We start from the raw sequence: 16,849 nt of genomic DNA, 5'->3' as shown, positions 1-16,849 counted from the left end.
TCACAAAAAGTTTCGCATCATCTTAGCTTCGAGAGTTCCACAACCTGTACAGAAAATTGGAATAGAGATCAACATTCCACGCATAAATAGCAGTTTGGCGTTCAGCGAAGATACCTCAGAGTGGTTGGTGGGTCACGTTGTCCATAAACAGACCTTTTCCATCTATCCCAGGCATGTTCGATAGGGCTCATGTCTGGAGAACATGCTGGCCACTCTGGTCGAGCGACGTCGTAATCCTGAAGGAAGTCATTCAGAAGATGTGCACAATGGGAGCGCAAATTGTTATCAATTAAGATGAATGCCTCGGCAATAGGCTGCCGATATGGTTGCACTATTGGTCCGAGGATGGCATTCACGTATCATACAGCCATTATGGCACCTTCCACGACCACCAGCACCGTATGTCAGCCCCACGTAATGCCACCCCGAACCAGGGAACCTCCACCTTGCTGCAATCGCTGGACAGTGTGTCTAAAGCGTTCAGCCTGACCGGGTTGCCTCCAAACATGTCTCTGACAATTGTTCAGTTGAAGACATATGTGACACTTATCGGTGAAGAGCACGTGATGCCAATCCTGAGCAGTCCATTCGGCATATTGTTGAACCTATCTTTACTGCGCTGCATGATGGTGTGGGTCACAAAGCTGGACCTTGCCATTGACATTGGGAGTGAAGTTGTGCATTGTGTGGCCTATTGCACACAGTTTGAGTCACAACATGGTATCCTGTGGCTGCACAAAAAGCATTATTCAACATGGTGGTGTTGCTGTCAATATCCACTGCAGTAGTAGCCCCTGGGCAACCTCAGTGAGTCATGTCATTGACAGTTCCTGCCTCTCTATCTACTCCATGTCCAGACATCACTTTGGTTCACTCAGAGATGCAGAGACAGTTCCCTTGTTGAGAACCCTTCCTGGCAGAAAGTAACAATGTGGACACAATCTAACCACAGTATTGACCGTCTAGGCGTGGTTGACCTACAGATAATATGAGCCATATACCTCCTTCCTGGTGGAATGACTGAAAATCTGGAAATGATCGGCTGTCAAACCCCCTCCATCTAATAGGCGATGCTCATGCATGGTTGTTTACATCTTTGGGCAGGTTTAATGACATCTCTGAACAGTCAAAGAAAGGGACTGTGTATGTGATACAATACACACATTCAACATCTATCTGCAGGAGTTCTAGGAACCAGGGTGATGCAAAATATTTTTTGATGTGTGTAGTACACTGCAGAATAAAAGCATCCCTCCACCATGTGGCAGGAGAGGGTGGCGGAATGGGGGGGGGGGGGGGGGATGGAAAACATGGAGAAGTTGGTAAACAATGGTAAATAGACTCCATGAAATGCCACAAATCACTAAACTTACAAAAGCCTGACTCGTCTAAGGTCTTCCTTGGCAGTTGCTGTGGGCTGGACATGGCAGCTTCACATGCTTACCTTAATAGCAGAATATGATTTGTAAACATCACTATGGCAACACATGAGTGTTGTCATAGCTCTTTAGACAGTTACTGTTCTCAGCCGCAGTCATTAGTGCTCTACAGTCGAAAGCTGGCAATAACACTATGAGCTGTCACTATAGCTCATTTGCTTGAATGAGCAAGTTTTAACAGGGACAATGTTGCTATGTACTTTAACAGTTTAAAATCAATATTGGACAAAGTAACACCTGAAGGAAGGAAAACTTAAGAAGAAAATTTTAGATGACTACTTCAAATAGCGATTCCAGTTCAATTTATTTGCATGGTGATAGTGAAAGTGACACTAGTTTGAATGATTTCCTGTTTCAAAGCCAAGCAGTAGAAAATAAAGTAGATCCTATTTCATTTGATGTTTGCATGCACTTACAGGAAGCCCTACATTCCGGACAATGTCTTTTGATAGGAGGGGGGAAAAAAAACGCATTTTATGGGAAGATTGTTTCTGTAAAATATGGAGACCCATCTGCGAAATTTCTAAGAAAAAGAAAAGTATGTGGAATACTTGTATGACCTTTAGAAGGTAATGCAGGTTACATTTTGCAGGAATATTTTCTTATTTTACTCCCAAAACCATTATTAGGAAGGTGTGGTAAAAAAATTCCACTCTATTTCCATGGCTATAACATCAATTAATTAATCAGAAATGGACAAAATTATGTAACAGACCTGAACAGTATGGCAATAGATATTAACTATATAGAAATGCTACCTGCACTTAAAACAATGAGTAATTTATTGCTTTTGAATGTTTATTAACATGAATTGTCAGGCCTAATTTTTTAAACAGAAAATTTATTTATATTTATTTATTTATTTAGTTTGTTTAGATTTTTTTGCATGGAGTCATTAATACGATGGCTTTTGCACAGGCACAGGCACAGGCACAGGCACAGTTACGAACATAAAATTCATATAGACCTTAGCCTCACAGGTAATCAGTAAATTGATGCTTGTCAAAATACATTCCGTCTCACACATATTAATACAAGAAATTATTTTTTGTACATTATTTAACAGCTCTTAAACTTAACCATTTAAAATTCGATGAGTGAGTTGAGAGATTTTTCAATGAAGTATTCTTGCAGTTTTAATTTGAATCTCTTTTTATTATTGCTTTTCATGGACTCTGGCAGTTTATTATACCATATCAGTCCATTAGTATTTGGGCTCTGGTCCGTCATCTTTAATCTTGTTCTTTGTCGATAATAATTGTCTTTGGACCTGGTGTTGTGGTCATGTGTATCACTACATTTAGTTACTTCACTTTTCTGTGAGAGAAAAAAGTAATTAATTTATAAAGATACAAAGAGTATATGGTGAAGTACTTGTGTTGTCTAAAAACATCACGGCAAGCATCTTTATAGCCTAGTCCATGTACAATCCTTAACCCTCTTTTTTGTAGCAATAGTACTCTGTTAAGGTGAATGTCTGCAGCACAACCCCATATTTCTATACAGTAGCTAAGATGGGGATAGTGTGTCCCGTAACACACAGTTTTAAGCGTTTGGGTGAGCACTATTTTGGACAGTTGGCTAAGAAGAACAGCCTATTGCTGACTTTTTTTACATACAGCATTAATATGACTACTTTTGTGTATGTTTATTTGGATGTTCAATTTAATACCCCAGTGTTTATGTTCAATAAGTTCTTCTCATAAAACATGAACTGTCCACTTATTTTAAGCTGTGGCTCATTGTACAAGAAGACATTGAGCCAAATACAGCTTTTTAAAAATTATATCTGTAACAGTCTTTTAATAAATTTATTATGTATTGTAATGCATTTGATAGGAAGTAAGACAAGTAATGAAATGTTTAAAGAAGCAGATCAAGATCCCAATTATTGCATTTTGCTACGGTGTTGCTTTTGAACTGTAACCAATATATGACAACAAACTTTGTAACATAGTAAATGTACTGTGAGACGTATGTCTGCACAACTATTTAAAGAGCTGTCTACAACAGGTTCTAGAGTAGAAACAACACATCATACACATTACTTGCTTGTATAACAAACACTTTTCCCACAATGACAAATTTCCTCAGACTGCAATTCCAGAAGACAGTGAAGGAAAATTTGAAAAGTAAGTCAACTTTTTGACATTTTTATCTCCAAAACCTTTTTATTATCTGCGGTGCAATAGCTAGGGTATTTAATTAGTTCTGAAACAGGTGACTACAATTCAGATTCTTATCAATACAAACAGCTAAGAATTTACAATACTCTTTTCATCCACTGATTTTCACTTGTGTATTATTTCTAATGAAGTGGTCAAGCCTCGTTCAGTACATAATATCATGTGCATTTTATCTGTCTATGTTGTTTCATTTTATTTGCATTGTTTCTGCAATCAGATAAAATAAGACTTTCCAGTTACCACGTAAATGGTTGGTCTGTTTGTTTTGTCAAGCAATAGTTTTCATTACTTTACTGCGAACATTCAGAGTCATCTAACCATTTTTGAGCAAATATCTACATGTACCCTTTCAAACCCTATCTCTTGTCTCCAGATCAGTAGTAGTCATATTTGCACAAAATGGAAATTATGCTTGCTGCTTTTTTATTTTTTTATTAGGGCAAAATGAGAAGGAATGCGGCTCGTATTCTAATACAAAATTTAGAAATCAGAGGAAAGTAAACTAAGGTCTTTTCTGATCTGTGGTGTCATTCATATACACAACCATTTACTGATGGGCATTGTGCTCCTAAGCATTGATTTGCAAGTGTCAACTAAAACCACTTTACATTTAATTTGTAGTGTAGGTTGTCAATTTTATTTGAACATTATTCCATCCTCCACTTATATCTACATATAATACAGCTACTATTAATGGAACCCCCCATGAACCATGGACCTTGCCGTTGGTGGGGAGGCTTGCGTGCCTCAGTGATACAGATAGCCGTACCGTAGGTGCAACCACAACGGAGGGGTATCTGTTGAGAGGCCAGACAAACGTGTGGTTCCTGAAGAGGGGCAGCAGCCTTTTCAGTAGTTGCAAGGGCAACAGTCTGGATGATTGACTGATCTGGCCTTATAACAATAACCAAAACGGCCTTGCTGTGCTGGTACTGCGAACGGCTGAAAGCAAGGGGAAACTACAGCCGTAATTTTTCCCGAGGGCATGCAGCTTTACGGTATGATTACATGATGATGGCGTCCTCTTGGGTAAAATATTCCGGAGGTAAAATAGTCCCCCATTCGGATCTCCGGGCGGGGACTACTCAAGAGGATGTCGTTATCAGGAGAAAGAAAACTGGCGTTCTACGGATCGGAGCGTGGAATGTCAGATCCCTTAATCGGGCAGGTGGGATAGAAAATTTAAAAAGGGAAATGGATAGGTTGAAGTTAGATATAGTGGGAATTAGTGAAGTTCGGTGGCAGGAGGAACAAGACTTCTGGTCAGGTGACTACAGGGTTATAAACACAAAATCAAACAGGGGTAATGCAGGAGTAGGTTTAATAATGAATAGGAAAATAGGAATGCGGGTAAGCTACTACAAACAGCATAGTGAACGCATTATTGTGGCCAAGATAGATACGAAGCCCACGCCTACTACAGTAGTACTAGTTTATATGCCAACTAGCTCTGCAGATGACGAAGAAATTGAAGAAATGTATGATGAAATAAAAGAAATTATTCAGATTGTGAAGGGAGACGAAAATTTAATAGTCATGGGTGACTGGAATTCGAGTGTAGGAAAAGGGAGAGAAGGAAACATAGTAGGTGAATATGGATTGGGGGACAGAAATGAAAGAGGAAGCCGCCTGATCGAATTTTGCACAGAGCACAACATAATCATAACTAACACTTGGTTTAAGAATCATGAAAGAAGGTTGTATACATGGAAGAACCCTGGAGATACTAAAAGGTATCAGATAGATTATATAATGGTAAGACAGAGATTTAGGAACCAGGTTTTAAATTGTAAGACATTTCCAGGGGCAGATGTGGACTCTGACCACAATCTATTGGTTATGACCTGTAGATTAAAACTGAAGAAACTGCAAAAAGGTGGGAATTTAAGGAAATGGGACCTGGATAAACTAAAAGAACCAGAGGTTGTACAGAGATTCAGGGAGAGCATAAGGGAGCAATTGACAGGAATGGGGGAAATAAATACAGTAGAAGAAGAATGGGTAGCTTTGAGGGATGAAGTAGTGAAGGCAGCAGAGGATCAAGTAGGTAAAAAGACGAGGGCTAGTAGAACTCCTTGGGTAACAGAAGAAATATTGAATTTAATTGATGAAAGGAGAAAATATAAAAATGCAGTAAGTGAAACAGGCAAAAAGGAATACAAACGTCTCAAAAATGAGATCGACAGGAAGTGCAAAATGGCTAAGCAGGGATGGCTAGAGGACAAATGTAAGGATGTAGAGGCCTATCTCACTAGGGGTAAGATAGATACCGCTTACAGGAAAATTAAAGAGACCTTTGGAGATAAGAGAACGACTTGTATGAATATCAAGAGCTCAGATGGAAACCCAGTTCTAAGCAAAGAAGGGAAAGCAGAAAGGTGGAAGGAGTATATAGAGGGTCTATACAAGGGCGATGTACTTGAGGACAATATTATGGAAATGGAAGAGGATGTAGATGAAGATGAAATGGGAGATATGATACTGCGTGAAGAGTTTGACAGAGCACTGAAAGACCTGAGTCGAAACAAGGCCCCCGGAGTAGACAATATTCCATTGGAACTACTGACGGCCGTGGGAGAGCCAGTCCTGACAAAACTCTACCATCTGGTGAGCAAGATGTATGAAACAGGCGAAATACCCTCAGACTTCAAGAAGAATATAATAATTCCAATCCCAAAGAAAGCAGGTGTTGACAGATGTGAAAATTACCGAACTATCAGCTTAATAAGTCACAGCTGCAAAATACTAACACGAATTCTTTACAGACGAATGGAAAAACTAGTAGAAGCCAACCTCGGGGAAGATCAGTTTGGATTCCGTAGAAACACTGGAACATGTGAGGCAATACTGACCTTACGACTTATCTTAGAAGAAAGATTAAGGAAAGGCAAACCTACGTTTCTAGCATTTGTAGACTTAGAGAAAGCTTTTGACAATGTTGACTGGAATACTCTCTTTCAAATTCTAAAGGTGGCAGGGGTAAAATACAGGGAGCGAAAGGCTATTTACAATTTGTACAGAAACCAGATGGCAGTTATAAGAGTCGAGGGACATGAAAGGGAAGCAGTGGTTGGGAAGGGAGTAAGACAGGGTTGTAGCCTCTCCCCGATGTTGTTCAATCTGTATATTGAGCAAGCAGTAAAGGAAACAAAAGAAAAATTCGGAGTAGGTATTAAAATTCATGGAGAAGAAATAAAAACTTTGAGGTTCGCCGATGACATTGTAATTCTGTCAGAGACAGCAAAGGACTTGGAAGAGCAGTTGAATGGAATGGACAGTGTCTTGAAAGGAGGATATAAGATGAACATCAACAAAAACAAAACAAGGATAATGGAATGTAGTCTAATTAAGTCGGGTGATGCTGAGGGAATTAGATTAAGAAATGAGGCACTTAAAGTAGTAAAGGAGTTTTGCTATTTGGGGAGCAAAATAACTGATGATGGTCGAAGTAGAGAGGATATAAAATGTAGGCTGGCAATGGCAAGGAAAGCGTTTCTGAAGAAGAGAAATTTGTTAACATCCAGTATAGATTTAAGTGTCAGGAAGTCATTTCTGAAAGTATTCGTATGGAGTGTAGCCATGTATGGAAGTGAAACATGGACGATAAATAGTTTGGACAAGAAGAGAATAGAAGCTTTCGAAATGTGGTGCTACAGAAGAATGCTGAAGATTAGATGGGTAGATCACATAACTAATGAGGAAGTATTGAATAGGATTGGGGAGAAGAGAAGTTTGTGGCACAACTTGACCAGAAGAAGGGATCGGTTGATAGGACATGTTCTGAGGCATCAAGGGATCTCCAATTTAGTATTGGAGGGCAGCGTGGAGGGTAAAAATCGTAGAGGGAGACCAAGAGATGAATACACTAAGCAGATTCAGAAGGATGTAGGTTGCAGTAGGTACTGGGAGATGAAAAAGCTTGCACAGGATAGAGTAGCATGGAGAGCTGCATCAAACCAGTCTCAGGACTGAAGACCACAACAACAACAACAACTATTAATGGTAATTGATGTTGGTATCACTAATTGTGGCATTATTCTTACTATCAAATTCATTGGGGAACAAGGCAAGAGTTACAAGATACATCATCTTGTTTAGTAGTGCACTTAATGTTGTAGCTATTCAAATAATATCCAATGGTGTAACTTTGGAACACATGTAATTTTAATTCCACATTTCTTTTGCATAAATCACAGTTGCTTGAACAAACAGATTATGTAATAAACACATTAACATTGTTGTTAACTTAATTTTGTTGATAACATATGCTTAGAAATATTGAATAGCCACACCAAAAATACGAATGTGGTTCAATATTTCCAGACTGCATGAAAGGATTATGGAATTAGTAGTCAATCAGGACAGTCTTGTTCCAAAGCATTTAACTATTTCAGTATGAAACATCACTAACATTTATATTACAGGAGATAGAAAAAGTCTTTTTCCTTCTAATGAACATGTTACTAACTCACCGAAGAGTGACTGATACGTTCTTTACTTCCAGATGGATACATGTCTTTAAGGGATAACTGGCGGGCAAGTTCGAAATCACTCTGAAACTGTTTCTCTTCCAACGAAATTTGACTTTTGTCAGTTTCTCTTTCCTGTAACATTTTTTTTATTAATTACGTCAGAACCTTAAAAATGCACTTACAAACATTCTGAACATTCTACTTTGTATTTTACTGCATGTATTTTCAATGAAGTAATTTTATCAACTTGTGACCTATTTGTTTCGTGATTTCAGCTTAAACCTGAATACTTCACAAGAGAATGGCTGTCATATCCAATAACACTGTCATGCTGAAAACATGCTGAAATGGAAGAGTACCTTTTTCAGTCACACACATTTTACCATTAAATAGTGCTAACTACAAGAAATGAAAATTGTACCCACAAAATTTTAGCAAAAGTGCAGAAAAAATTATTTAAAAAAAATTAAATTGTGTTTATTGTTTTGCAGTCATTAATATTACAAAACTCTGATTTATTAAATGTAACACTCCATGATTTTGTCCACTGATTGCAAACATGTTCGAGGATCTGGACCTACACTGAGGGAAAAAGGTGTTAAGTTCAGACAAATCACAAATCGTTAACATGTACACAAAGCACTTTATAAGTCATTAACATGTAATACCAACATTACCTTCAACAGAGTAAATACTCTACTCTTACATGGTTATTTTAATGTAGTCAAAACACCTCACTTATTTTAGCTTCACAAAAACTTTGCTGTATGTCATTCTCACAGTAACTTAGTCATTCACACTGATTCATGCGCATAACTTGTTGCCGTCTGCTTTTGCTGCTCCATTAAAGTTGAGCAAATTAACAGAAACTAACAATAGGAAGTTAAGGTGGGTCACCAGCAACAATACTGATCAATCACCTCAATTAAATATTAAAAACTATTTTGCAGTCATTTATGATTGTACTAAACAATATTTTGAACTTGGCATACCTGTTGCCTTCAGCTGAAGTATACAACCTTATGCTAGTCTCCCCATCAGAACAGATCAAGTAAAGAGCTTCTGTAAAGTTTAGAAGGTAGGAGACGAGGTACTGGCAGAAGTGAAGCTGTGAGGAGGGGGTGTGAACTGTGCTTGGGTAACTCAGTTGGTAAAGCACTTGCCCCTGAAAGGCAAAGGTCCCAAGTTGGAGTCTCGGTCTGGTACACAGTTTTAATCTGCCATGAAGATTCAATGGCATGTGGTATTGGAGCCATCCTCATTGGACCACATGTACATCAAATTAAAGATTGAAATGGGAATCAGACAGACGATGACCTGTATGAATCCAAGGAAAACAGACTGGGAGACATATAGGAGGGACCTTGATTTAGGCTTATCAGAAATTAAAACCTCAATAAGGAATCCAGTACAATTTGAGGAAGTAGCAGAGGCTGTCACCTCTGCCACAGTGACCTCATATCAGGACAGCTGCACAATCACCAGGAAGTGTACAAATAGAAGTGTTCCTTGGTGGAATAATAAACTGGAAATGCAAAGAAAACAGGTACGGAGACTGTTTAATATTGCGAGACATAAGTATCGTGAGGCCCTTGTCAATTACAACCTTGCAATCAGACAAGCAAAGGAGGCATCCTGAAAGGCATTCTGTGAGGAAGTGGAGGGCATGGCCGCACAAGCTAGACTTCACAAGATTCTCACTGGAGTACCAACCAATCCAGGAGGTACGTTGAGGAAGGAGGATGGTGAATATACAAAGAAAGCACACGAGATGCTGGAATTGCTCCTCAAAACTCACTTTCCTCAATATACTCTGCCGGACAACACAGACCAGTATGTGACCCCAGAGGGATAACGGTTCTCAGTTACTCGAAGAGAGGACTGGGAATCGGCCAAGGAGTGTGTGAACTTCAACAAAATCCAGTTGGCGGTGAGAACATTCCAACCGTTCAAGTCACCTGGCCCAGATGGAATTTTTCCAGCTCTCCTGCAACAGGCAGGAGGAAAGCTCATAAGAGCCCTAAGCAGGCTATTCAGGGTTAGCCTAGCAGTAGGAATCATTCCCAGTGCTTGGAGGGCAGTGTAGGTTGTCTTCATTCCAAAGCCAGGGAGAACTGATCATACCAAGGCTAAGGATATGAGACCAATCAGTCTGTCCTCCTCCATTCTCAAAACACTGGAAAAACTGTTTAATGTTTATTTTGAGGAGATGAGGCTAAGTGGGGTCCCTCTACACCTGAACCAACATGCATACCAACCAGGTAAATCATGTGAGACAGCTCTCCACCAACTCGTTGGGAAGGTGGAAAAAGCACTTAACTTCCAAGAAATAGCCCTCTGCATCTTCCAGCATATCAAGGGGGGCCTTCAGTAACATGACCTTTGATTCCATGGTAAGGGTAGCAGAGGTGCATTGCCTGGGGACCACTATATGTAGGTGGACCAGGGCCATACTTAGTGGAAGGAAGGTAGAGGCTACCATGATGAATGAAAAGCCGGTAATTAAGACCACTACAGGCTGCCCACAAGGAGGAGTTTTATCTCCTCTATTGTGGACTCTAGTGCTGAACCAACTGATTGAGGAACTAAATTTTAGATAATGCTTCTGCCAAGGATACACAGATGACCTTGTCATATTAATACTTCCCAAATTCAATGACACAATCAGGAATATGGCACAAGGAGGATTGGACATTTTGCAAAAATGGTGCATTAAACAGGATCTGAGAGTTAATCCTAAGAAGACTGGTGTGGTGCCATTTACGAAGAGACATATTCAACACCCAAGTTGGAATCTAAAGCTCTTCGATGAAACTCTACCTGTGAGGTTGATAGTTAAATATCTAGGGGTAACCTTTGAATGAGAAGCTAACTTGGACCCCTCACATTAAGAGCATGTGCTCCAAGGCAAAAAGTACTCTAGTGAGTACTAGGAGGGCTTGTGGCAAAAACTGTGGCCTAAGCCCCAGGGCTATGCACTGGATATACACCACAGTGGTTAGACCTGGGTCGTAGTGTGGTGGAAGAAGGTAGAACAGCGGGTTGCTGCTAAGGAGCTTGCTAAGGTGCAGAGACTGGCCTGCTTAGCCATAACAGGCGGAATTAGCAGCATACCAACTGCTGGAATGGAAGCCATGCTGGATATCCCTCCACCTTTGGGTCAAGATGGAGGCAGCAGCTGGGGCACACAGACTTAAAACTGGCAAAAACTGGTCTCATTTGGATATCCAGAATCACACGCTAACATAGTGAGTGAGGTAAATATAGGAATGGCTGGGGAAATGCCTGCTGACTATATAATAACTCCCAACTGCTTCGACAAGCCTTACAACACTATAATTGGAAGTGGGGAGCAGTAGGAAAAAACAGCTCGACACCGTATGGGGGACGTCGTTCGGTTCTTCAATGGGTTGTAAACAGACCAAGGCATTGGGGCAGGGGTGTACAGGGTTCAGCCAAGACCGGAGAGCATCATCTCTCTGGGGAAATTGGCCTCTGTATTCCTAGCAGAAATTACTGCAATCAGGGCACGTGTGGAGGAGAATATGCATAGGTGCTACAATGACCATAGCATCTACATTTATTCAGACAGCCAGGCAGCCCTGAAATCATTGCAGCTCCTGCAACAAGATCTAAGACTGTTGCAGATTGCCACAGGGCTCTGGTGGAGCTGGGGGAAGCAGTAGGGTAAATCTAGTGTCGGTCCCTGGCCACTCAGGGATCTGTGGCAATGAACAAGCCAATAGATTAGCTAGGATGGGGGCAACAAGTCTGTTTATTGGACCAGAACCTGTCCTGACAATCACAAAGGCTATGATCAAATTAGAACTACGGAACTGGCTTAGGAAACAGCACGTAGGATATTGGACCAAGGTCCATAAACAAAAACATGGTAAGGTAATGATGCCCAAGCCATGTTTTAAAAGAAGCTCTGTAATCCTCAGATTGAGCCGGAATGAGATCAAACTCATGACTGGACTGATGACCGGCCATGGGAATTTCAAAAACACCTACACACAACGGGTATAACGGAAGAGGACCCTAAATGTAGGATCTGTGATGAGGGTGAAGAAACTGCATCACACGTAATCTGCAAATGCATGGCATTGGAGAGTAGACAACTAGACCTGAAGAAATTGTGTCTAACAAAAAACTGGTAAAGGGACTCCTTGCACTATTTAATGGCACTGGTTAGCTTTACTAGATATACAGGAAGTGATACCACACAATAAACCGTAGTGGTGGGTCAGACCTAAGCTGTTTTAGCTTCCCTGTTAAAATCAATCAATCAAATCAATCAACTCTAAGTCCATGCTATTACCCAACTGCAAAGTACATTTAGTATCTAATAGTGCCATAGTGACACTAAATGAACATTATCCTATATGTACAAGGTAAACAACCTAAATTTTTTTTTGTATTAGCCCATTAAGAAGGTGCACATATACTGACCTACAACTATATAATCTTCAAGATATACATAGTGGTAAACTAACCACTGTTTAATTCAGGCTATTTACCCAAAATGAGATGACTGCTGAGAATCTTTGACTTGCGTATCTGGATATTACCACTTTATATACTAAAATTGCAATTGCAGAGACAGCTGAAAGTATTAAGGAAAATCTGGTTAAGTATAAGAAAGCAGCACTTGTGGAGATTACTGAATTAATTTAATTTCTACAAATGTCATTACAGTACAATTATTTTCAATTTATCAATAAAATTTATCATCAAAAAGAAGGGTTAGCAATGGGTAACTATTTAGCTGGACCACTTGCAATATTTTTGTAATGCCTTCTTTGAGCAACATAAAAAAAATAAGCACAGAAACTAGTATACTAAAAAAGATATGTAGATGATCTTATAATTATGATAAATGGTACAGAGCAAGACATGGTAAGTGTTAAAGATAGTACTAATAAAAAGCACCAAAAAATATGCAGTTTAAAGTTAGAAAAAGACAATTCTCTGAAATTTCTTGATCTAACTATTAAGCAAGTAGGTGATTCCCATTCATAGAGCATCTACAGGAAACCAACAAACAGTGGTGCGATTATAAACGGAACATCCTACCTTCCTGAAAATTACAAAAGAAGCTTTTTTTAATTCTATGACTTACAGGATATTAAGAACACCACTTCCAAAAGTAGAGATTAAAAAAGAATTACAAATTTTGAACAGATTGTCAGTGACAATGGAAATTAAAGAGATTTTGTAGACAAAATATATAATAAAAATAAAGGTTTAATTGAAAGTAAAAAGAGGGAAATAAACAGAATAATACAGAAAGAAGTTCTTATGTTTCAATGACTTATGGAGGCAACGTTTTGGAGAAAACTGATAGGCAGTTCAGAAGGCATAATATCAAAACAGCTTTCAAGAAGAAAATTTATTAAAACATAACTTAAGACACAATATTAGTAGTAATGGAGACAAGTATGATAGGTCAGGAGTATATACATTAGAATGTTCATAGTGCAATTCAGTGCATACAGGGCAGATGGGTAGTGTGATTAAAACTAGATTTGGAGAGAATATGTAAGGGAAAAAGAACACTGCCTTTGGGTTGCATATAAAAATTACTAAGAACATGGTGGGTGAATCAGGCAAAATATAGGTTTATTGCATATGGGGGGAAGAAGACTGGATTTACTAGAGAATGTTAACATATACAGTTTCCACAAATAAATGAGCCTGATAAAATTTTTGAACGAACAGTTTGATATCAAATATAAGAATTTTTTTACGTTTTTTGACAAAGTTATATAACAATATGTACTAACCACTAATTTGCTATAACTTAGGAAATAGTTAATGAAATGTCCTTCATTTTGGCTACATTAAACAAGGTAAATAGTCTGAATTAAACAGTGGTTAGTTTACCACTTTGTATACCCTTAACATTGTATAGTTTAGGTCAGTACATGTGCACCTTGTTATTGGGCTCATGTAAAAAATATATTTAGGTTGCTTATCTTGTATATTTATGATGAGGCTGTTTTTGTATCACTGTGGCACAGTTAGATACTAAATGTATATGGCAATTGTATAACAGCGTGGACTTTGCACTGCTTTCAATACTTCTGCTTTTTTTGTGGTGTTTATCCCGTTACAGACAATAAAGGATCTTGCAGATTATATAGCCTACCGTGTCAGATGCTGTGACTGACTACTACATATAAATAGCAATGTGTTAAATTTCTTTTATATGTATCTGTTATGTTAGTTAATAACTTGTACACACTCTGTACCTATTATCATAGGTTGTTCTTATTACTTAAGATTGCTGGAATGTAGTATCTAGAATGTAGTTTGTTTTGCTGTAACTGATGATTTTGTTTTTGTTGTCCACTGTTACTGCCTTCTCATGCATTGGTGGCTATATATAACACACAATATTTTTCAGTTTCTTAATATTAATTTTCAATGGATATATATATTAATATAAAAAACACAGATTCTGTAACTCTTCTGCTGCCCCCCCCCCCCTCATGTTTTTCTTACAACCAAGAACCCCTCCCCCTCATCCCTTACCATACAATACCAATAAGTGTAGATCACTCACCACCCCTTTCCCTTACATTCTTCCTCAGTTCTCCCCTACCCTCCCCCCCCTCCCCCCACCACCTCCCTCACCCTTCCACCCCTTTCAAATACACAGCACATCCAGCCATTTATGCTCTGTGATATATAGTGTTTTGGTGTGATACATAGCTATCACATTTAGTAAATATGATTTTAATTTGTTTTTGTAATTGTCTGTGTGAAAGACTGTAACAAACGACATTTTATTGGAAAGCATGGGACGAACATTTTGTAATGTGTGTACAACAATATTTTGGTTGTTATAATGCTGTATTGAGATGAAACTTCATTTCTTTTTTATCATACCTTATCAATTATGCTTTGCTATGCAATTTTAAAGCTATAAACAATGTATACCGGTGTTTATACTTCAACTAGAGACTAGTTTAATTAAAACCTGACAGTGGCACAAACTATCACCTGTTATTGTACATTATGTAGGTCCTGTTTTGTTTCTTGTTTTTCTATACTAAATTCTGTGGTTTCACCGCCAGACACCACACTTGCTAGTTGGTAGCCTTTAAATCGGCCGCGGTCCGGTAGTATACGTCGGACCCGCGTGTCGCCACTGCCAGTGATTGCAGACTGAGCGCCGCCACACGGCAGGTCTAGAGAGACTTCCTAGCACTCGCCCAGTTGTACAGCCGACTTTGCTAGCGATGGTTCACTGACAAATTACACTCTCATTTGCCAAGACGATAGTTAGCATAGCCTTCAGCTACGTCATTTGCTACGACCTAGCAAGGCGCAATTATCATTTGCTATTTATCTTGTGATGCATGTACCGTCAGAGCAATGTTCACCAATTATGGTTTAAAGTTAAGTATTCCAACAGCTATGTACTTTATTTGCTAGACTCAAATCTTTTAACTGTTCCAGACCTCACGCCAGCCTGCATGAGCTTAAACGCATGCCTTTCGGCTTGACCTCCTAGTGGCTTGGCTGTCTTGCCAAGTCACAACACATTCATGCCCTCGAGTGACAGAATGGGTTACCAGGCCAATGGATCAATGTTACGTCAGCAAGTTAGTAGTGCATCAAAGAGTACAGAGTGTTTAAAATTAGATTTGGAACATAGTAAGATATGCGCTGCATTCCATATGAAAGCTTGGTGTGCTTGATACACTTATCGTGAGGTTATGTGTGTTTATCTCATGATAATGATAAAATATACATATATGTTTTAATTTTCAGACTTGTGACTTTTGTTTGTGTAGGGTTTTAGGGTGCAAAACATCTAAGGACATAAGCACCCAGTAAAGAACTGGAGAATGCTGAGACCGCGAGGGGAAAAGAACCGTTGCCAGGTCCAATACAAAAAGGAAGAAAGAACAAATCTAAAACATCAAGACCTTATGGAAGAGTATCTTAAAGATGTTGACAAGAAACCAGAGTCACCAGGTAGAAATCAAATCTCTCTTCACATATTACTGCTTTTTTAAAAACTTAAAACGCGCACCACAGCTCGCACGTCGTCTGCTAAAATGTCCGGCAAAGAGGGCGGCAGCTCGACCCTGAGACATAAGTGGTTAAAATAGGGGCAGGGGATCAGGAAATGTCTGACCGTTAACGGCTGGCTACAGAGAGGACAGCTGGGTGCAGGGTCGCCACTCAGCAAGTGGCGGTCACTAAAGCTGCAGTGCCCTATTTGCAACTGAGCCAACATTACTTCCTCACGGTGAGACGTCCGGGAGGAAGTCAACCAGGCTGTTGGGAGAGGTTCCCATGAAGGGAGCACCAATGGTCATGCCAAAGTGGCGTGATACGCTGACAGAGAAAAGTACAAACATCTTGTGAGGGAACAGAGTAAGAGGTGGGCTGGCCAAGATGGATGGCGGCCTTGGCTGCAGCATCAGCAGCATCATTCCCAGGCAAACCAACATGGCCAGGAACCCACATGAACATCACTTGGGCTCCCCCATCTGGGAACAAATGGAGGCAGTCCTGGATCCACCGAACGATGGGGTGGACTGGATCAGGATCATTTAGAATCTGAAGGGCACTGAGGGAGTCAGAGCAGATTACACAGCGTGTGAGCTGGTGCCTACGGACAAACAGCCTGAGACAGGGCAAAGAGCTCTGCTGTAAAAATTGTGCACTTGTCGAGAAGCTGGTATTGAAACTTATCAGCCCCAATGACAAAAGCACAGCCAACGCCGTGGGC

The 16,849-nt window shown here is 39.7% G+C and overlaps 1 protein-coding gene across 1 annotated transcript in view; it reads right to left on the bottom strand.

The window, feature by feature from the left end:
• The window catches only part of LOC126471035 (putative uncharacterized protein DDB_G0290521), a 181,647-nt gene that overhangs the window by 115,297 nt on the left and 49,501 nt on the right, over positions 1-16,849 (bottom strand). Inside the window, exon 5 of the mRNA XM_050099101.1 lies at positions 8,098-8,229. Within this exon, the coding sequence (XP_049955058.1) occupies positions 8,098-8,229 (132 nt within the window). The remainder of the gene's footprint in view (positions 1-8,097; positions 8,230-16,849) is intronic.

This window comes from Schistocerca serialis, chromosome 3, assembly GCF_023864345.2.
Source record: "Schistocerca serialis cubense isolate TAMUIC-IGC-003099 chromosome 3, iqSchSeri2.2, whole genome shotgun sequence".
In the NCBI taxonomy this organism is placed as follows: Eukaryota; Metazoa; Arthropoda; class Insecta; order Orthoptera; family Acrididae; genus Schistocerca; species Schistocerca serialis.
This window is presented reverse-complemented; position numbering and strand designations above follow the sequence as displayed.